Source organism: Phycodurus eques, chromosome 16 (assembly GCF_024500275.1).
Source record: "Phycodurus eques isolate BA_2022a chromosome 16, UOR_Pequ_1.1, whole genome shotgun sequence".
Taxonomy (NCBI): domain Eukaryota; kingdom Metazoa; phylum Chordata; class Actinopteri; order Syngnathiformes; family Syngnathidae; genus Phycodurus; species Phycodurus eques.
In genome coordinates, this window is record NC_084540.1 from 21100611 (window position 1) to 21124373 (window position 23763).

The 23763-nt window shown below is 39.8% G+C and overlaps 1 protein-coding gene across 2 annotated transcripts; it reads left to right on the top strand.

The window, feature by feature from the left end:
• Positions 1-2163: 2163 nt before the first annotated feature.
• Positions 2164-23536, top strand: LOC133415165 (ras-related protein Rab-26-like). Of its 2 annotated transcripts, XM_061701002.1 has the most exons (9): positions 2166-3142; positions 4590-4700; positions 13930-13971; positions 16090-16156; positions 16440-16492; positions 21449-21514; positions 22281-22337; positions 22736-22812; positions 22896-23536. In XM_061701002.1, the coding sequence occupies exons 1-9, from the start codon at positions 2975-2977 to the stop codon at positions 22993-22995; spliced, it is 741 nt and encodes a 246-aa protein (XP_061556986.1). In that variant the 5' UTR covers positions 2166-2974; the 3' UTR covers positions 22996-23536. The 2 variants fall into 2 exon arrangements, with proteins under 2 accessions (XP_061556987.1, XP_061556986.1); XM_061701003.1 differs by lacking the exon at positions 22281-22337 and having other exon boundaries at positions 2164-3142.
• The last annotated feature ends 227 nt before the right edge of the window (positions 23537-23763 follow it).

Below are 23763 nucleotides of genomic sequence, written 5' to 3' on the forward strand. Positions count from 1 at the left end.
AACAAGTTATTGAATAAGCCAGGGTAAACTGCCAATAAGCAGATAGAAGTTCCTCACTCACTCACTCACTCACTCACATTAAGCAGAAATAGGTACAGTATGCCATGGCGGGTGTTATAGGCAAATAAAATTAAACAGCTTTAGAAAAGTTGTAGGCGGCGAGTGTGAGTTGCAGGATAAAGAATATGCTTCTCGTGCCACTTTGGGGCACTTCCAAGGATTAAAAAAGATTGAAACTGCATGCAAGCCATTTTCCTACGGCCGACGACGTAAATGTTTTGACAATTTAAGCATCTTGCTTTACAACACTTTACTGTTTTTTTTTTCTTTTCAGTGTGAAAATGTTCCCATCCCAAATAAGGGTCTCCAAAAAGTGGTAAAAATCCAAAGAAATGTTTCATTAACTTTATTCTTGTAAAATGTGACATTTTGGTCATTTTAAGATCATTTGGTCTTTCCAGCAACAGCTTTGAAACGGGTGTCACAAGAGAAGACCATTAAAAAAAACAAAGAAAAAGCACAAAAATTGGACTTCATTCTCATATAAATATAACTTTTTTTCTCACGTAACCTGATGACTTTTATTTTCCTTCAGGCCCATCTTTTACATATAATAATTGTCCCCGCGAAAAATCTACAAAAAGCCAAACAATAAGTTAAATATAATCAAATTACAATTTTATTTTGTTTTTCTTTCCAGTCTGGAACTTCTTTTGATGTAAATGTAATTTAAAAAAAGACACCAAAAGCCAAAGAAAAATCAAAACGTTCAAATTACAACTTGATTTTCATAAAAATCACATTTTGTTGAATGTACTTTAACTGTATTTCTTTCCATTTTGGCACTTGTCTTGAAATAAGTGTTGTAAAAATGTTTTACTTCATTCTCGTAACTTTCACTTCAAAGTTAAGTGAAATGAACTGTAATTTTAAAAATTTAATGTACTGGATTAGCCAACACAATTTGAGAATCACTTTCCTAAACCACAAAATGTATTTTTTATGCTCATACATCATACAGTCTTTGTCTCTCTCACATACACACAAACACACACACACACACACGCGCGCGCACGCACGCACATTTTATGATGCCTCAGGGAGCGAATAAGCGCCTGGCAGTACCAGTCCAGCGATGGCTGCTCTTGCCAAGGCCCAACAAACAGGGGGTGCCGGCTGGCTGGCAGTGCACACACTCACACACAAACACACACAAGCACACGCACACACACACACTCACACACACACACAGCTGAAGGAGCAAGCGAAATAGATAAATAAATAGATCAACAGTTGCCGGGATGGGTTTTGAGCGAGTGGTCAGACGGCTGCACGCCACCACGTCCAACATTTCTGGGCACCTGACCCCGCGGAAACGGACAAATGGCGACGGTTGAAGGCCACACACACCAATATTAACACGCAGACACACACGTGTGGCTCAAAACAACATCTTTGCACATGGACATAGTGTACGATTGTAGAAAATGTGATGCATTATTTTAAATAGTGTTTGCCTAATAGCATCATTGCCAAAGTCAGTGGTACACTGGACTCCCTCTAGTGGTACACAAAAGAATCACTGCTTAAGCACACTTCAGTTGTATTTAACATTTAAGTTCAATATATTTGTATTTAATCTTTAAGAATTGTTTTTATTTGAAAAAATAAATGCTAAATGTTATTAATCTTAAATAAACTGTTTGTACATTACTCACAGTTATTGACAAGAACGTAATCGAGCCAAAGGTTCGTCAGTGCCGTATTCCCTCCTAAATGTCCAGCTGTTGCCGTGGTGACAGCTGCCCGGGCGAGCAGAACCAATCTCAGCTGTCAGCCGGAATGCACTGCGGAGGTTACCGGACGAGTTCGAGCGAAGGCGGGATATTGTTGCTGCGGCGAAAAAGCTAGTCGGCTTCTGCCACTGCGAACTCTGCAACTTTTGGGCTTCGTCAAGCAAGCGGAACTAGAACGCTTCAATTGGGGGATGCGATCGGGGGGAAAAGACTGAGGCCTCGCCAGAGCTGCGGAGAACTCTTCAGCTACGACTTTGAAGCTGACTGTTCATTTTAGCTAATGTAATGTTGACATATCAGCAAACCTCCTTCTGGGATTTGAGCTCTTATCAGGCCGCTAATGAGACCTGACAAGCGGCCGTTTTCAAGCTGGTAAAAAAATAATAATAAAAACAATGTGATAAAGTAAAAAAAAGTAATTAAAATAACAGGTTAACACACACACACACGGTTAACCAGTAAAAATAAATTGTTAACTTGATAATGGTAAAGAAGGGTATATGGTAAAGAATGGTAAGCTAGTGGAGAAAAGATGAACTGTTAAAAATAAAACAGTTTAATTGGTTGAAAAAAAACATGGTAAACTGATTTTTTAAAACATGGTTAAATGGTAAAAAAAAAAAAATCATTAAAATGGTAAATAAATAAATAAATTTTTAAAAAGTACTGAATTGGTAAAAAAAAAACACAATATGTTAAACTGAAAAGGAATATAGTGAATAGGTTGAAATAACATGGTTTATTGGTTAAAGAAATTGTGATTTGGTTAAAAATGAAGACATGGTTAAAATAAAATGTTGAATGGGGGGGGGGCATCTCATTGGGTCATAAAATTGTTCTTGTGTTGCCCTCTTGTGGAGCTGCATTGAAATCACATCTGATGACGTTTCCCCCAGTGTTGCGTAACAGCGCCCTCTATCGCGGTATTGCTGTAAGTGTTGAAGGTGCGTTCACTTGCCTCAGCACTGCGTGTGTATGTTTGCGGCTCACACGGAGCAAAAGCTACCGCGAGGAGGAAGAAAAACACACATTCTAGACATCCAGCTCGACTACATCAAGAGTCTCTTCTCTTTTGGGGGGAGGGGGGGGGGGGCGCTTCATTCAACTTTTGCAATCTTTTCAAGAGCTATACAAGGTTTTGGAAGTTGTTTTGCTGAAGTTCTTTTGTTTTTGAGGACATGTCTCGCAAGAAGGCTACCAGGGGCAAAAGCACGGGCAGCCCCTCCGGGAAAGGCAGCGGCAAAGGTGCGAGGAGCAGCCCGGCAATGGTGCACTTGAACGGGGTGGTCCATCCCAGCGGACCCGCCATCAGCAGCAGCGGCGAGTTTTACGACATTGCTTTTAAGGTACACTTTATATTTGTATCCTTTCTTTCATTATTATGACTATATTATTATTATTAATATTATTATGACTTTTTTGTATGAATACATTACGTACGTACGGACATACGTTTTCACCCCGCTCTCGTTTTGCCAGATTTCCCTTGTTTTTTTGTTGTTGTTTTTTTTAAATTGTAATTTCACCAAGCACCTTTTAGTCGTGCCGCCAGCTGTGCCAATAGACGATCGATAACGCGCGCAATCAACACTACGCTGCACAGTTGCGAGCGCAAGCTGTGCCTTGACCCCGATGAGTCCAATCGCCCGAGTCGCAACAACAAAAAGGTGTCGCCGTCTTTCACGACGGGGAAAGAAGAAGAACAAAATACAAAATCCAACTTCTCCCAGCAGCGACGGAAACAGTCTCCAGGGACCTCAGGGACCCGTGCCACCTGCATGTCTGTGTGAATGTGAGAAGACATCAAATGTTCCAATATCATTCAACAAACGAAACAGGTCCTTTTTAGTTATTCGCTGTTCCCTGATTTTGTTCGAAGTCAAGAGAAGCTTCATTTACATAAACGTAGTGCTTTGCTGCGGTCTTGTGGCGTCTCGGTGCCAAGGAACTATGTTGAGGTGAGTTGAAGAGCTTCATTGAGACAAACGTAGTGCTTTGCCACCATCCAGTTGTTAAGAAACTATGTATGTTGAAGTGAGCGGAGGAGCTTCATTTAGTCAAATGTAGTGCTTTGCTGCCATCTCCTGGCATCTTGGTGTCACGGCACTATGTCGAGGTGAGTTGAAGAGCTTCATTCAGACAAAAGTAGTGCTTTGCCACCATCCAGGTTGCCAAGAAACAATGTATGTTGAAGTGAGTTGAGGAGGTTCACTTAGAAAAAATGGAATACTTTGCCGCCTTCTTGTGACATTTTGATGCCAAGGAACTACGGGATGTTGAAGTGAATTGTGGAGCTTAAAAAAATAAAGTAGTGCTTTCCTGCCATCTTGTGGCATCGTAGTGGCATGGAGCTATGTTGAAGTGCGTGTAGGAGTTTCATTTTGACAAGAATAGAGGGGCTTTCATAACATCAATTTGGCATCATCAGCCGTCGAGTTCTTCATTTTATTTTTATGTCCATCAGTAATAGCGAGACACCGTTCTTGTTCTGCGTCTTTGATCGAGCTGGCGGCGGCTTTAAAGCAAGCGGCGAACATCTGCATGCATAAAAGTCAAAACTATTTATAGCGGTAGATCAAGAGCATTTGGAAGCAGCGTCGCATTCCTTCAGTCGCCTTCTTTCATTGCCCCCGAGAAGCCAGAAATTGGACTCACAAATCACATCAATACGACTGTCACAAACAAAAAACAGCACTAACGCCAACCCTCAAGCGAAATCTCAGATCCCTAAGCCGGCCTCGGCTCCATCCGATGTGTTTTTGCAAATCCTCAGCTCGATCTTCCGGTGTGCAGGTGATGCTGGTCGGAGACTCCGGTGTGGGCAAAACCTGCCTGCTGGTGCGCTTCAAGGACGGCGCGTTCCTGGCCGGCAGCTTCATCTCCACGGTGGGCATCGACTTCCGGGTACGTCCCCCGCCCACCCACCTCCACAACTCCCTTCAGGATTGATAAAACAAGGCCAGATGCACCCCTGGGATACAAAGTCTCCGTCCACTCCCTATTAAGCAACGTGTATTGATTTCTTAAATTAGTTCGACATGCTTTACATTTGAGGCTCCTCCTGATGTCGCCCTAATGGTCCCGCTTGGCAAGTTGGAAAGGACCCGTCCATCCTCTTATTGGTTGCAACCAGTCACGTGATTGCTTTGACCTGGCACGGCAACGATTGCACCTTTGACCCAAGCTAGCTCAACCCCAAAAACATCAATGGAGCAATTTCGGAATAATTTGACCACCGCAAGATTTGCGGGGTTGAGTTAGCTAGTTTACTGTGGAACGAAACATGAAGAGGATTCCACGTTGTGTGCGTAAAACCACGAGTAATGCTATACACGCAAATGCTGGAACAACACATGTAGACAAATAATATCACAGGGATATCTTCTTTATGTGCCGCGACCAACGAGCGATATTGCTGCGGCTTGCTGAGGAGTTTTGACCGTCTCCGTGTCCGTATTGTACTGCCATCGGGTGGCCGAGGCGCACATACCAGAAGGAGCAGCACAATGTCCATTGAATTGAAACAAAAAAAAGTGGCAAAACGTATTTATTAATCAATCCTCAGTAATCGTACAAATTGTGCAAAGTAGCGAGTAGCAATATTTTCCACTTCTGAATGTTTTGGACTCCGGAATGTAATCGCCTGAGCGAACTCAAATATTATAAACAGCTCTCAGTGTGATATTGTGCGAGTGGTCTTTGTATTTTCAAAGGGTCACACTTTCTTTTGTCATCTTTTCCTTCTGTTTTTTTTTTTTTTTTTTTTTAAGATAACGACAAGGCCAATCCAAAAAGTCCTCCCCTTTGGCCTGCTTTTACGCCAACTTGCTTTATTGATTCAGTTACTCAGCGCGGTGTGACGTGAATATTTTCATCCTTCCTCTGGGCTCCTGTTTGCTTCTGCCTGGCTTCTTGTTGGAATGCTTCCGTTTTTTTGGAAACTCTTATTAGTGCGCGCGTGTGTATGGCAGTAATTAACAGACTTGTAAATATTGGTGTTGTGCTAATTAGGATAATTCAATGGCTGTGACTATACACTTTTCTGTTGTTGTGCGCACGTCTCTCCTAGACTCTGGATGAGTCTTTTTACCCCAGTGAAAATGCGAAGCTTTGTGTGTGTGTGCGTGCGTGCGTCTTCTCGGGATTTGTCTCGGTTCCCACTTCAAAAGCGCGGCAAGCTCGTTTGTTGTCGTCTGGTCTCGTTAAAGCCTCAGCATGTGCGCCGCATTACGGGAAATACTGTACAAACTGCTTTCCCTTCATTCCTGTAATTGTTTGTAAATATAAAACACACACACACAGCACGTCGATGTTGTCGACTTGAAATGCCAAAGAAATTCTTTGGGGAAGCTTCATGCACAGTGGGACCAGAGGCCGTGCAAATAAACTCTGCATAGGGTTGAACGGATTAGTCGACGAATCGACTTTTAAAGCTTGAAGTCGACTATCCGCTAATCAGTATTTTTCATCTGTTTTACGTATCTCGTCTCGTTTGTATTTCAAATAGCTCAAGATTTTTCACCATATAACACCATATGTACTTTTCCTAAATCCTTTTCAATACGTTTTGAGCATTTTATTCTGAATGCTCGATTCTTTCCAGCAGTTGCATTTCGGTTTCTTTTTTTCGTGTTATATCAGAATCATCTTTATTTTTGCCAAGCGTGTCAAATGTATATTTTGGAGAAGAAGAAAAAAAACTGTTGTGTATGCAGGTGTTCGTTTACGACTTTAGCGGCGAGCGTGTCGACGAGACGAGACCAGATGGCCGGTTGCCACGGCGACGCAGGTGCTGGGGGCTGAGCGCAGGGCCAAAGCTGATTGTGAAGCACGCCCACGCTTCTCTTTATGCTTCCATCACGAGGTCACGACACGTACGAGAGGTTTTCGGTCGTAAACGGTCGGACTCGGGGGGGGGGAAGAAAAGCTGACTGACGGCTTCTTCGTGCTCCATTATTGTCGTTTACGGTCAATCGGATTTCGCCAGGGCAAGGGTTTCTTTTCATTCCCTATTTTTGTCCGTACACTCTGACATTGGATCACACAGTATTTCGCTTAGTGGAAATGTTTATCAGTCACAGGAGGCCAGGGTCACGTCGCGACTGTGTGGGAGAGTCGTTTCTGTCATCGTGGACGTGCGGAATGTTTTCATTCCGATAATCTGTTGGTGCTGCAAGGTTTTGCCTGGCTCAAATTGAGGTCGAACTTTCCTGAAAATGTGAGTTCAATTCCAAATTGTTGGACTTTTTACATTCTGTAGAATTCTCCGATATTTTGAATCAACTTGGGTGTCTTGTCCTGCAGCGTAAATTGACTTTTGAGGGAAAGCAGCTTGTCACCTAATGTGGTGTTGTTGTTGTTGAAATGAGTCCCAAATCTTATTTAGGTCATTTAAAATAAAAATAAAAAACACAATATTGCTTTCATCTTAAGTGGGAATTTGCTTCACGTTATCCCCAGGGTTTAACAATAGAAGTCCTTGGGAATAAAAGATTAAGGAAGTCGATAACAATAAAAACATTTTTTTTAAAAAGCGGAGCGATGACAAAAAGCTCCTTCAGAAAGACTTGAGTCTCAATTCCCTCGATGCATTGATTCTTCTTCTGTGAGGAGCAAGCAGCACTTCTCACCTCCAGTGACAGACAGCCGCCCTCGGGGGCTCTTATGTAACCACATGTTTTCCTTCCTCCCATCGCAAGGAAACATTCATCCCCAAATATGTTCAGTGGAAGATATTCAAGTTTACTTTTCAAACTCAAGTCATTGGCCCCGGGCGGTCGGTGCCACCCGCCTTGGGGGAAAAAAACAATCTGGAAAATCCATGCATCCATTCTCGATAGCTATGTGAGATATTCTCATCAGAAAATGAGGAACAGCCCACATCAAATGGTTGTGACAACAAATTCCACTGTTGAAAGATAGAACAAAAAAGACGATGCTTTTATCTTAAATTCGTTTTTTTTTTAAATGTAAAAAAAGGTTTTATGAAAATTCTGCGTTTTTTTCCCAATTGGAAATAAAGTTGAATATTTTAAGATCACTTTTTTATTTAAAACATTTTTAGGGTGAATGTTACAAGATATCACCCTTTTTTCTTTTTTTTAAAATCAAAGATGTTTGATGTCACACTAATTCTAGTTACGTTTGGTTTTGTCACCGATAACACCAAACTGAGATTGAGTGTTTATTTTCCTTTTTTTTAATATAACCTTTCCTTTTTATGACCTTTTCGCATTTTGATGAACTAGTTTTAGTATGTTTCATAAACTCAAGGTGAAGTGGTGAAAAGCAATCATCCAAAGAAGAGGACTGATCATTGTCATCATCTTTATTCCCCAAATCATTTATTTTGGACATTGAAAATGATGCGTTTTAAATCAATAGAGGCAACGTAGCGGACTACCGGTTAGCGTGTCTGCCACACAAATCAATATGCGGACATCAGGGGAAACCAATAAGAGTCTTGCTTTGAAAACGAAAACCATCATCCTTTAAAGTGTGAGGAAATAAGTTGAAAATCCTCAGGGCACCATGAAAAATGTCGACGAAAAAAAGTAAAAGAAGCACATTGTTCTGTTGTTTGTTAGCATTGTTGTTAGCATTAGCCTTCCAATTCCAAAATGAAGAAATCAGATGAAAATCTTGTTTAGGATGTCATTAAATATTATAGGATTCTGTTGCTCAGGTCAAAGCACTCGAAGTATGGGTAGCACGTTGGTCGCATTAGCATTTCTTTTAGCATTAGCATTCTGGCTCCACAATGATGAAATCACTTAAAACTCTCATTTGGGACGTCATTAAAAGTGCACAGGATTCCCTCTCTAAGATCAAAGCACATGCCTTTGTTGTTATCATTGTCGTTAGCATTAGCATGCCAGTTCCACAATGAAGAAATCAGTTGAAAATCTTGTTTCGGAAATCATTCAGTGCATGGGACTCTTCCTCAAAATCAAAGAATAAGAAGTATATAGGAAAGCACATTGTTTTGTTGTTAGCGTTGTCATTAACAATAGCGACGAGAACGTTAGCCCTTCAGTCGTTTGGAAACATCCTCTATTGTCATTGTGTTATGAAAATCAATACTCTTGTTTATATAAAATGGGACAAAATTTCTCGTGGGAAACAGCGACCTTCACGTGCAATACTTTGACAGTGTGAGGGAATGGGAGCGTCAGCCTCCCGCATTGAAATGCACGAGCGGCCTTGACCCGGGGGACCGCCTCCCCTGCCTTGCGCTCCTTTGAAATGTGTGAGCAAAATGTCAAATAGCTCCACTTGTATTAGCATTCACTGGCTTACAGAATACAACTGAATCATTTGTATTATTGGCGCAATGGGGAAATACTGCTTTTACAGTAGCAAAGTGTCAACATCAATAACGCATATGCAGTTGTAAATTGAACATTGAAAATAAATAAAAAATAGACACTATATATACGTACAGTGAATGAATCTGTCAGCAGCAAGAATAGTCAGCAACATTGTAGGTAGCAAAAAACAAAACAAACAAAAAAAGTCAATAAAAAAACAGCTTAGGGTGAAATAAACATCAGCAGTGAAGTGACATTTATACATGGAAAAAGTATGAACAAGTTTCCACATATTATGTGCACACAACAAGAGTTTCCTGAATAACAGTCAGACCATTTTATGCTAATTTCCCTCTCTTCTCTTCTGATGTTATTTTTGGGTGCACTCAGTATGTATACGTGGACGAGTCAGGCAAAGGGATGCGGCGTCGGCTTTTGTTTGTTTTTTCCTTTTTTTAGATTCATGCCGAGCGTCTCCATCATGCGTTGCTCAATACGCTGCCTTGACGTGATCGTAACCAATATCGACCCGCATCGGAAACAGTCGATGGAACATCGTCTCGGGATGAGTCTCCGTGGATGTGGGAGGTCATGATGGGGTGTGGGATGAATATTTTAACGCATCCCGGGACTCTTTGGCTCAAATATGTTCTCATTATATCAGGAAGAAAAATGGAAATGGTTTTGGCGTTGACAGATTTTCCAGAGGAAGTCAAGCAAAGACCGTGCTAATCCTGATTCATCAGTCAAAAAACCAAGTCATGCCGATTGGATGGAACCCTTTTATAAAACATAATCTCACAAGAATAAAATCTGTAGTAAACAGCAGTAAATGTTGAACATGACATTATGTTCAAGCTGCATTTTTTTTTGGGGGGGGGGGGGGGGGGGGGGTTGGGTGAAGCTGGAACAGAGTGATGGCATTTCCATTCATTTCAATGAGGAAAGATGATTTGAGATCGTGTACGGGTGTTTTGAGTTACGAACGTGGTCACGGAACAAATTAAAAGCGCTGCTTTTCACTTGTTGGGAGTACGTTTGGAACGTAAGTGGCGCTGGCTTCACCGTTGGTGAATTCGTGAACAGCAAACAGCGACGATGCCGGGATTCGTCCGTTGGTGGGAATTTCCAAGAAGACTGATTTCAAATTTGATGCGATGCCCCACGAAAGCGGATCATCTTTGTCCTATCCGCACAGGGTTGTAAACATTGATCTCCTTTGTGACCTCTGACCCCCCATCACGGGGAGTCAATCACAGCTCCTGGAGAGACGTGCGATCCATCACGCGGTCCCTTGCGGTTTATTCTGTTTCGCCACTGCACCTCGACGACAACTTCCCGTTGCGGTCGTCGCTCACTCGGCACCGGTGACATCTTCGCGGAGCGAATAAGCCGGGAATCGTTACGAACGCCGCGTTCCCACGCGTGCAAAACCAATGAGCCCGTTTCCCTCCGAGTCGGTCCGGCCTTGGCGATGAATCACCTCTTGACACTCGCTTGTTAAACTTTACGCCCACCGACGCTCGCTGTTAGCTCTCCTTAACCGCCCTCGCGTCTTGTGTATGCAAACGATGGCGGCTGACATTTCATGTTCTGTAACAAGTGCCCGTTAGTCATCGGCGAATGACGCCAACGACAGTTTGTTACACGAATCAGATCTGCAAAAGGTTCAACGGAGGACTGGTTTTGTTTTGGTGAAGATCTCCTTCCTCCTTGAACCCAAAAGGCTTCTTCAGTTCTTAATTTCCCTGCAGGCAGATAGGTGTGAGTGTGAACGGTTGTTTGACTACATCTGCCTTGCGATTTGGAGGCAACCTGTCCAGGGTGTCCCCCGCCTCTCTCCTCTAAGCCACCCAAAGGATACATACAGTAGACAAAAAGTGCCTGAGGACTCATAAAGTGTGAAATTCATGTTAAATTTGCCAGTGGTGGCTTAGCACAAGCGCCATTGACTTGCAGTCTGGATGTGAAGGGTTAAAACACGACAGTAAAGTCAAAAGGTAGGTAGAACTGCATCAAGTTGGATGCACAAATTAGCGTCAGCTACGAGTGTTTGGGTCTAAGCAGCACTTTGTCAATTGCTCAGTGAAGTAATATCACGAGGGAAAAGTTTAGTTTTTTTTGTGTGTGTAAGTCTTATTTTTTTTCGAGACAAAGGCAAAATGTTATAAAATTAGTATGATTTAGTTTTTTAGAAAAAAACATTAATTTATGATTTCAAAGTCATGTTCCTATATATTATCGAGAAAAAAGTTTTTCAAGAAAAAAGTTTTATTTTTGTTTAAAAAAAAAAGACTTTGTCCTTTGGAAAAAAGTTTGTTTTTTCTTGGGAAAAGGCAACATTATAATATTTATTTCAAGAAAAGTGTTGTAATTTTGGGAGATTAAAGTCATGTTTTTCAAGAAAAAGAGTTAAATTATTATCAGAATTTTTTTTTCAAGAAAATCGTTTCTGAAAAAAATTATTTTTTTCTTTAGAAAAAAAGGCATAGTACTACAAAATTAATTTGTATTATTTATTTTGAAAAAAGTGTTTTACCCCCAAAAAATATCAGAAAAAGGTTTTCAAGAAAAGTTTTATTTTTGTTTAAAAAAATAATAATTTTTGTCCTTTAAAAAAAGGCATCCCATTACAAGATTAGTCTTTTTTTTCCAAGAAAGAAATATTAAAAATATAAATATTTACTCATGTAAGCATTGCCTGTAAAAAAAACTATCTTGCTGTTTTTGTTTTGTTTTTGTTTGTTTCCTAGCTATCATCATCCTAGCCGTTAGCACCATGCTAAGCAACACGTTTCTGCTGCTGTAGCAATAAATAGCGTTTCATGTTTTAAAGGTAGTCCCAGTAATACATTGATCCTCGCTGAGTTCTCCATTATCCACTCGCCAGCCTGACGACGTTTAATGGGAGCTTTCAATTCAAAGTGAATCATGCAGCAAGTCAAAGTAAAACTGAATTGTATTTACATAAGTTATACAATCATGTAAGTCAGACACTTAATATTAATATATCAAGCATCTTGAAGTATTTTTTTTAAGTTGTTGTCAGTGTGAAATAGGTATAAAAATGCTTGTGTGTCCAACAGGGGCTCATCTGCGTCGTAATAAATGGAAAGCAGCTGGCCCACTGCGAGCCAAATGTCACCCAGCATGAATATTTAAACGAGGTGCGGGAAGGCTGGCTAAGTGAACGGTTGTAAAGTGAAAAATGGAGAGTGACAAAAAAAAAAGAAGCTATAAATGCAACGATAAATTTGTACCCCTAAAAGCAGAAACATTTCTTACGCTAATGTGGAGAACAATGTTTTTTCAAGAAATTTGTTTTAATATTACAAGTGACTATTTTTCACCAAAAAAGATGCAATATTATGAGATTAATGTATTTTTCCCTGGGAAAAAAAGCTTCAATAATAAAAAAAAATACATTAAAAAAACAGAGTTGATGTTAGAGTTCTTTCCAACAGCTTGTTGTGCAGTCTGCGACGTGAGTCAGCGCCACACGTGCACAATGGAGCGCCAGGCTGCCAACTTTGGATTGACCGCGTGCGTGCGAGCACGTCTTTGAGAGGACGGCAGCGAGTCCGCCGAGCCTTCTCATCGTCATGTGACCCAGCATCACGTGTGGGGTGCGGTGTATACACTTGCTGCGTCGTCATCATTCGAATGAATGGACCAAACACATTTCTAACAATAGAATGATCGCGGTGCCTTTCAAACACTCAAACAACAATACCCTTCATTTTAAAACACACACGACACCACTGAAAAGAGACAAAAAATATATTATAAAGAATAATTTTGTAGACGCTTTAATGTGGGGGTGGGGGGGGGGGGGGAATGTGGAAATGTCATAATATTACGAGATAAAAATGAGTATTTTCCAGAAAAAAAAGCTTTTTCGCACAAGCCGCCTCTTATCAAGGTTGCGCATGACACGGGGGAAGACGAGCGTCTCGTCTCTCTCTCGTCTCTAGCAATCTAACCAGCTAGCTAGCTGGTTAGATTGCTAGATGACGAACCTGTTAGTAATCGTGTGAGAAATAAGGACACTAGAGGTGGCTGGATTTATGAAACCAGATTTTTTTTGCCCCCTGGGTTTTAATCACAGAAACGCTTAAGGTTAATTGAAATGCCTTCAGATTAAGCAATTCGATGGTACATCAGAAGTCCTAAACAGATGGAGGACGCTAAATTGCCACGCTTTCTCGCCTGTGCCGTTTAATATGGGCGCAGCATGGAGTCAAATTTTGAGGTCAAAAGTCTCAGTGTAAAAAAAAAAACCCGTTGAAGTTAGAATAAAAATAGTTTAACCTATCAAAACGGAATTTGGTGTACATGTCTATCATGACAGGACACATGAAAAGGTCCCAATAACCCATGCCTGAAACTGAACAGGAAGTCGGCCATTTTGGTTTGAATCAGCCATTTTGGGGCCGATTTCCAGCGCTCGTACTTTGACGGACTCCGACTTGGGATTTCGCCCCGAAGGCACAAAATCAGGTAGCGGGACTGCTTTGATCCAGCTCTCGTGTTGTGTGTCAAGTCAATTCGCCGTCTGGTGGTTTAACCTTTGAGGCGTCTCCTCTCGGGACCGAGCGCAGCCCCGACCCGTGTTTTTGAAAGCTGCGGTTCATCTAAGGAGAGGATTGTCTCCTCCTTACTCGGGAAAGAGGGAGGGGCAACCCTCCAGCGAGGGTCGAGTGGGGGGGGGGGGGGGGGGTACCTTATCAAGCTGGGCCAACGTGAGATGAAGACATGAATTATTCATGACGGGCTGGAGAGCTCCGACTCATGTTAATGATTTGTCTCGCTCTCATTTCCAGAATAAAGTCCTCAGTATCGACGGAGTCAAGGTGAAGCTGCAGGTAAGACCTTTTCTTTTCCACCGTCATCCGGAACATGACGTCGCTGCGTCGGCTCGGAGACAGATGTCAGTCAAATACGAAATTGAATTCGGGGAAGCAGCATGTGGCTCCCTGTGCGAAGTGGTTTTATGCAGTGGTGCCTTGAGATAAGACTTAATTTGTTCCGTGACCACACTTGTATCATAAATCGTCTTTCCACATTGAAATGAATGGAAACGCTAAATTTTTTTAAAAATAAGGACAATGGCACTCTGTAATATTTTACTTTATAAAACATAGTTATACAACAATTAAATATAATGTAAAGAATGAAACGGGTTGTGCATTAATTCATGCGGCTCGTTCGGGTGGGCACAACGTGGCAGACACAAATGACGCAGTAAAATGCAGCAATATTAGTCGCTCTTCGCAGAAGATACAGAATATATGCCTTCGAATATTGTTTTATCATCTGTCTACATATGTTGATGCACCATTTGTGTTCAAATATCCGTTGCCGAAAACCTTTTTCCGCCTCCGCATAGGTGCTATTTGTTAGCCTGTGTCTGTGTTTTTGCATCGCTTTTTAGCATGAAGCTAAACGGACTTTACTCAGGCAAAGCTACTGTATGTGGTTGTTTTAAATGACTTGAGAAAATATCCCCCCAAACCACATAGAGTTTTTGCATGCTGTTACTAAAAATGCTGATGACGATCTATTGAGTGACTGCAAACGTTGATCTTTCCACAAAGGTCCTTAAAGATATTTATAATTGCACGCCCCCCCCCCCCCCCTTTTACGGCACTCTCCCACTCTTTCGGATGACATCACATCATTGTTTTACATGCTCAATATTTCCAACAGCAATTCATAAACTGAATGATTTTGTTTGGCGGCTGAAGGAGGACTGAACTGTACTGGACTGTACTGTATGTGTGTGTGGGGGGGCGGGGGGGGTGAGCGCTCTATTATGCGTTTTAATTGGCTCTCCATCACTTCAGAAGGAGAGTTGCTGTTTTTTTCCACCCCCCTCGTTTTTAAATTTTCCGTCATTGTTAACAGCACATCCCGTGGGTGTGGACAACCTCCGATAGAAAGTGAACAAATATAAATAAATACTGTACTGTATGTCCGATTACAGCAGAGGAAAGGAACGTTACTCCAATTATGACACTTCCTAATGAAAAAAAATGCAGTCAATGCTGTGGCACCCACCGGACATTTTACTAGGTACAGCGAACAAAAGGGGGAGAAAAATCGGCCTTTACAAATATAATAATGTTTATTTTTGAATGACAGCGTCATGGAGATATTAATTATTGGATAAACGTTGTATTACTGTGGTGCTGTAGAACTGCACAACACCATAGTGTGAGGTGTTGCAAAAACAAATGTTATATATATATATATATATATATATATATATATATATATACTGTGTGTGTATTTACAAATATAAAACAATATCAAATATAAAACAAAAATATCTAATATATCAGTTGATTATTAGAAAAAAATACAAATCATAAAAACAACAAATAGAAATCCAATACATTTTGAAACCATTTAAAAATGTTGCATGAAAAATGGAAACATTTTAGAAAAACATACAAAGATATTTCGTCCAAATTTTAAAATAGCAAAAGATTAAACAAAACATTTGACAAAAAAAATATTGTATTTGGAAAAGGTAATAAAAAGCAAATATTAGACAGAATAATAGAAAATATACACAAAAATTACACAAATTTATGGGACAAAACATTTTAAAAAAATATTAGACATGTGACAAAATTAAGCATTCACTTGCCAATTAGAAGAAGAAGAAAAAACCCGGTCACCAGAACGTGTGGCAGATGTGCTAACCGGTCGTCCACCGTGCCGGCATTTGCTTGATATGTGATTGAAAATGATCACTGCTACAACACTTCAGCAACTCTTAAGAGAAATGACGTCACGATAGAGTTCAGCATGTGCTCCGTTGTCAACAGCAAAAGAGCAATTTCCCTGGCTGCGCTCATCTTAGGCTCATCTTCAAGTGAATCTCACTGCGCACTGCACCAAGAGAGAAAAACAAAAGTCAATTAAGAGAAGACAGAAAGCTTCGTTATCGCCATCGCTCATTGTGTTCTTTGCAGATCTGGGACACAGCCGGCCAGGAGAGGTTCCGCAGCGTCACCCACGCTTACTACCGCGACGCCCACGGTCAGACTAAATTGATTGTTTGACTTTCATCGAATTTGATACATTCTTCAACAAATTCCTGGTTTTCGTCCTGGTTCTGGTGCCCAAATAAATAAAATGTTAATATTGCCTTCATTTGGAATTTCCAAGCATTTTTGAATAAGTTTAAGGCTGATAACTATGTGACCATGTAAATGTGCAGGAAAGCCTATTTTGCCATGAAATATTCAGGCGAAGTATTGAATTCCAATTTATTCGTCCCAATTTTGAAAAGATGTGCATTGTTTGTATGTCTGCATTTTAGCTTTGCTTCTGCTCTACGACGTCACCAACAAAACATCCTTCGACAACATTCAGGTGAGTCGATGACAGTCATCGCGCTTGTGTGAACTTTTGCGATAAAACGGCAACGATTTGCTCTGAAAATATATTCAAATATTTAAAAAATATGTGATGAGAAAAATATTTGAAGAGAATACATTTTACAAAAAATTGTGGTTGAAAAATACACATTATCCGACAAGAAAATCATTTTACAAAAATATGTGAATATCAGGCAAAAGTAACAAATATTAGAGATTGAAATAGACAAAAGAAAAAAGTATTGGGAAATCAATCCAACAATATTAGATAATAATTCAAAAACCAAATCTATGAATGTAAAAATAATGTAGAAGAAAATCTAAAATAAAATAAAAAAAATTAAATACAATATTTACAAAATATACACATTAAGTTTCAAAACACCAATTATTACATGAATACGAAATACTACAGAAAATAAATTATAAACAAACGATAGAGGTATTCGGCAAAAATAGACAAGTATTAGGAAGAAGCTCTATTAGACAAAAAGACTAATCTAAATCATTCAATTACAAAAACGAAAAACTGAAAAAAAGGTAATCAAAGACAAAATTGACAAACTATTAGAAAATACAAATTGACAAAGTGTATTCAAATACAAAATTACAAAAGGTACTAGAAAATAATTAAACAATATTAGATAAAAAGAAGCAGCAGAAAATAATGCACAAATATTACTTGGAACATGCCAAAATAAAAAAAAGTATGTGAGTCAAAAATCCAAAACTATTCGACAAAATACAAGTTATTTGATGAAAAATACGTCTTGAAAAAATAAAACACAAAACAAAATACAAAAATATTAGACTATATCACTTACACACTCAACCAAAAAGAAAAATGAACAGCAAATTGAGCTTGAGGAATCTCAATGTTCTTTTTTTAAATTTAAAATTATTATTATAAATATTATTAATAGAGCAGACAGACTTTTTCCATAAGCGTCCATCAACATGGCTTGGCTCTGCCGTCTCCGCTCCGCATCAGCCAGCGAGACGATAAAATGCGAGCGAAGTTGACCCCCGCTGGGCTGTTCTCCGTCTCGATGGAAAGTCCGAAGTCAGACCTGCGTGCCCTCATTAGTCATCGCCAATAAGTCAGCGTGAAGTATGCGTCGTAGTTTGCGCCGACGCTTCTGGCGACGTAATCGCCGTCTTTGACCGTCTCTCAAGGATCCGTCACGCAGAGTTCTCATCGGAAAAGTTAGATTCGAACGCTACTGTTGTATATTTGACCTTATAACAGAGTGTCTGTGAATCCGGAAAAAGTCTTCAATTGGATGATCATTTGGAATTCAGGCCTTTGTTATCCTTAATCATGTCACTTAATCCTTAAAGCTCCTTTAAAATACAATACATAAATATACAAATATGACCACTTGGAGTCCGTGATATGGACTCCAGCTTATATCCCAATACGAAAATTTTGCTATATTGTTTATTGTGAGTTGTTGTGTTTATTTTTGATATTTGAGGCCGTTTTAGAAAATAAAAGGGTAAGGTTTTTGTTTTTTCATTTTTCTTTTATGCAGTTAATAATACAAATCCCCAAAATATTGGAACATTTTGAAAAGTACAAGACAAAGTACTTTATATATACACTACTTTGAACATTTTCAAAAATATTTTTTAAATATTACAATGAAAATAAACCTAAAAAATAGACAGAATATTTACAAATATTACATCAAAAATACAACTAGAACAAAATCCCAAAATATTAGCTCCATAAAAATAGTAAAAATACAAGAATATTGCACAATAAAGAATTACATAGAAAATACTAAACAAAAGACATAAATACAAAATCCAACATAGAAAATATTTAATATCATTTACTTCATGTTTCATTTTAAATTTGTAGGCTTTATTAGTGTTTTGTATTGAGTGTGTGTTTAGCACGCAAACATATAAATGTGTGGAACCAGCTGACAAGAAAAAAACCACAATGACGAACTCCAATTAGCCTCGTAACGATGCCAGTTTGACGACTAAAATCCTATTAAATGTGCTTGCCCACACACACTGTTACCTCCCGAAATTTAGCACGCGCTCGTTCCGCTTGTGGGGTTTGTGACAAACACGTTCCGAGATGAAGAATGGAGGTAATAAGAGCCAAAAGCATTCACGACGGACGAGTATTTGATTTCCTTTCTAACAAGACATATTGGGTGCGCACAGAACATTAACAGGACGAACGACCGCATCGAAGCTTTGGACTCTTTTGGCCTTTGGATGTCTGTCATAACATTTATAGCCATCTTATAATGTCTATTTATATTCATTTGTACTCGAAGCTGTGCAAGCTTGTGTGACATCATCATCTATCTACTTATTAGTCTCATTATGGAACGGGCATATTTAGCGATCCCTGGAGTCATTAAGGTTTTGGGTCCATCTCTTTAGGCACTTGCAAATACTCAAAACAAAAGGACGATGTCAATATTTTTTTTAAACCTCGAGAGTAGTTTAAAAAGTATATGTTTTTTAAACTCATAAAATTCTTCAATAAGCGGGATTAAACTGTCACTAAACATTTAAGGGATTGTTTGTGCCCCACAAAAAGAAAAAGAAAAAATGGCAAAAAAATATTAAGTTAAGGTAAAAAAATTAATTGGGAAAAAAAACTTTAAAAAATGGATAATCCACAAATAGGTGAATTTGCGGGTGCTGAACCACAAGTATGAAATGAACTGCTAGTATGAAGTGACTAATATTACTGCAGCTTACTGAGTCCCTGAGAGTAGTTGTGAAACTCTTCAATGTTTGTGCCTGTATAGCTGTACTATACTGCCCCCTGGTGGGCAAGGCGCGCACACCAAAGGAGCACAATGAGGGGCTGGAATGGAATAATTGCATTTCCGTTCATATCAGTGAGGCAAGATGATTTGAGATATGCGTGTTGAGTTAAGAGCGTGGCCATGAAACAAATTCAACTTGTAAGTCAAGGCAGCGGTGTACTGACATAGTAGTAAACAAAAAAACCTTCTCCGAAAGAGCCTTTTCAGCACAAAATAAATTGGAGGCTGTAGAAAGTGAAGGAAGACCGCGAGTGAACTTTTATTATACACGGCCGAGTGCAGAATTTCAAAGCCCATCAGTCATCCAGACATGCGTCACACACTTTTCCACTACAAATCTGCTCACAAAGCCGTCACTGTTGGTATTCTTGTTGGGTTTTTTTTCTGATGATGACATGCAGAAGAAGGTTTTAATGAGCCTTTTGTACACAAAACGCTGATTACCGCCACACAACGTAGTCATACAAGCAAACTGAAGTCCAGCAGTCCTATTTTCCTGATGTGTTTTTAGTACATTCATGTCTTAGGAGAAAGTATCTCCCAAGTAGGGTACACACACACACACACACACACACACACACACACACACACACACACACACACACACACACTAATTATTAACATCTTAAATGATTTTTTTTTTTATTTGACAAGTACCAAGTTGCCACAGGGCAACTGGACTGCCCCAAAAAATAGTGCAGTAGCAGTAGAGGAAGAAATACAAGAAGCTAGGCTAACTGTTAGCTTGTCTGGTAACTAAACTACACCGCGGCTCAAAACTGTTCTCGTTTTCCTTTTTAATGTGTTGAATAACTTGTCATACTAACAATAAACACAACCGGTTTGCTTACGTAAATAATAAACAAGTTTAACATTTACAATAGTTAGACCAAACTGCTTTCCGTACAAATCCGGGAAGAAAAATAACTTTCGACACATCCCACATCACAGGATCCACTAGCCTCGTCTTTGCCGACTTTGACCAGACGGGAGGAAAATTTACAACTTATCAGTATGTGTGTACGCCGCTTAACTCATCCACTGCCAGCATTCCCAGTTAACATGGATATTTGACTTCTAAAGCCGTCAATGGCAGTGAATGTGTTAAGTACATATATCTGAAAATGGTACTGTACATTTTGTTCCAGCCAGGCCAGAGCGTGAATGTTTTGTCTATCAAAGAGCGTCACTGTTGCGAAGCTTCAAGCTCATCTCATGGGAGAAGTTCTACTTTTTCTCCCAGCTCCTGTGGGGAATCTCAGCCTCTTCCCGCCCCCGAAAGCTAACGTCTCCTGTCTTCCTCCCTCTAATACTTCGATCAAAGCTTTCAGTCATTCTCGACTTGGGAATTCTCATTCCCAAGTCGTTTTTGAACGTTTTTGGAAAACAAGAAAAAAAATGTAAATACAACCAATTGAGCAACCAAGTTGCCTCAATTCTACGTTTTTCTGGATGACTAAGAATCTACACAAAGAATTTTTTTTTGCAAGCACATTGGTATTATTTATTGATATTGTAAGCTAAAAATAACTTGGGCAATAATGCTATTAGGCTAACAATATGAGAACTATATGAGACTGAGATTTGATGCAATTCTTTTTTTAGATATGTGTATTATGTTCATATATTTGCATTTTTTATTTTTTCTCCACTGAACACTTGTCAACAGTGTTGCTATTGAATAAAAGATACGCCCAGACCAGTCACTTGAGCCAAGCCACTGATAGATATTCTAATGACTTGGAAACATATTAATCTTCTTTAAACCAGAATAATATTTCCCCCCATTACCGTTTTAGCTTGTGTACTTTTGTTGCATTCATATTCATTCAATTTCTCTTCCAAAAGGTAATTCTGCTTTTCTGAGACGATGGTATTATGCGAGGCCTTTAATTGGCGGGTCAATTCAAGTTAGGGTTTGAGTTTTAAGGTCAGAATCCAAGTTAGGGGTAGGGTTTGGTGTCGGCGTTAGGGTTTCCAGTTGGGGTGTGGAGTTAGTTTTTCAGGTTAGGGTTCAACGTCACCAAGTAATATCGGCAACTACTGGCCTGACGGTTTGTCGCAGACCCGCTTTGAAGGTTTTATATGAAACTTTGCAAAAAGGCAAATAAACGCTGGTCACATACGCGCCTTGGTTTCATCTCCAGGCTTGGCTGACTGAGATCCACGAGTACGCCCAACAGGACGTGGTGCTCATGCTGCTCGGAAACAAGGCAAGAATCTCTACTTACGTGTTTCGTTAACTTGTGATTCACGTCATTAACACTCAAATAAGGACTTTCCCACTATTGTCTCAGATTTAATTAGACAGTAATCGAAGACAATTCTTCTCTTTTCGCTGAGAAATTCCTAAAAGTAACCTATTTACATGTTTTGTTTTGTTTTTGTTTTTGCTGTTTCTATCACACACTAAGATACCACAAGATTGCGCTCGCTGTCGGAATAGGAATTATTGTCGAGGGAGCATGTTGAAGTGATACATCTTGACTAAGAGACAAGCTTTGTGTGTCAGGCAGGAGTACAGTGTAATGTCGGTCCATTGTTTTTTTTTAATCAAATCATCTGTCTATTTTTAAGGGTAATGTTATAAGATGAGTTACAAATCATTCGAAACTGTTTTGGGATCAGATTAATATAGGCAATGGTTGGCGTCAATTACTCGGTTTTCCACTAATTCACCGCTTTGCAGGGGATGACTGTATTCCCAAAAGTAGGAATTAATTTTCTAGCACACACACACACACACACACACACACACACACACACCTCCCACCTGCTCTGTCAACTCACCAGCTCATTTGCAAATTTCAGAACAGATGGTTAGCAAACGTCCCCGTCGGCCACTTAAATTCACTATTTATTACCTGAACGCCAACAACAGCCGCCGTGTAAAGGGCAAGCGGGTGCAGGCGGCTGGCGGCTGCGCATATGCCGCGTCGCGTGCGCGATGTCCAGTGACGTCCGTGTTGTCTCCGCCAGGCCGATGCCACTCACGAGCGGGCGGTGAAGAGAGAGGACGGCGAGAGGCTCGCGAAGGTGAGGAATTTGCCGGCCAGCTTGCGTAAAAAGTCAGGCCTTAATTAGCGTTAGGGTTTCAAGCCAAGGGAAGGGTTGCAGATTTGGGTTAGGGTTCAAAGTTATCGTTAGGATTTTCAAGGGTTTCCAGTTAGGGTTAAGGGTTGAGGTTTTATGTTAAGGTTAAGGTTGTGACTGAGGGTTAAGGGTCAGGGTTAATCCTTGAGCAAGGGTGAGGGTGTTAAATTGGGGTTCGGGTTGACAATTATTATATGTATAAAGAAAAGGTCTCCCCACTAACAGACACCTCTAATAAATAATTTTTTTTTTTTTTTTTGATAATTACCTTCATTTACCGTAAAAATATATATGATGACATATTATGAAATTGACCTGTTTTGTTTTTGGTGATGGTGCAGGAGTTTGGGGTCCCCTTCATGGAGACCAGCGCCAGGTCAGGTCTCAACGTAGAGTTGGCCTTCACTGCTGTTGCCATGTAAGTAATACGCAGTCCGTTCATCCAGTCCGCTTGCATTTCAGCTCTTCAAAGGTTCATAATGTGTGTTTCTCACGTCCCAGGGAGCTCAAGCATCGTTCTGCGAAGGATCCCTGCGAGAACTTTAAGCTACAAGAATTTGTGAACAGTGAGGTTAAGAGCGCCAGCTGCTGCAGATCTTAAAAGCGGCCAAGCCCCCCCCAAAAAAATTGGATTTTATTTGTGGTTACGGGGGAACCAATTATCTACTCACGGGGGAAAGCAGACTTTGGAAAGATATGATTAATGCTAATAATAATGTATGACATCTTGATCGATAAATTTGATTGAAGGTGTAAATACTGCATGTACAAATGTTCGGATAAACAAGACGGACTACAGAGTGTTTACAATGTGAAGTATTAAAACAACAAGAATGTGTATATGGCTGTGTATAATTTGTTGTATTTCATATCCAGTTGGTGGGTTGTGTTCATTTATATGTTTAATCGTTCCTACTTTTTCATAATGTAAATTGAGTAGTAGTGCCAAGCATTTTTTTTCAGTAATGCCTGTATTCTGTTGAATTAAGTGTTAAGACCTTTTGTATAATGTTGGCTTTAGTCATAGAAGATATGAAAATAAGAACGGTCACATTCGGTTTCTGTCAGTGTTCATGCTAATGTTTGGGGATTGGTCACTTTTGAGTGTCTAACCAAGTTTGTACAATAAAAGCAGAAGACAGTATTGTATTATGTATCATTCCAGATGGAGAAACATTATGAACAGGAGCGCAAGGTTAACTCTTTCACTTCAAATGGGAGCCAGCATATTAAATATTCAAATAATACCCACCAACCCTTGAACAAATAAATACTTAGACCCAAATACACGCCTTCCAGATAAAAAAAATAAATAAAATGCAAGTAACTGTAATATGTCTCCGTTCAATTCAAAGATGCACTCATTAAC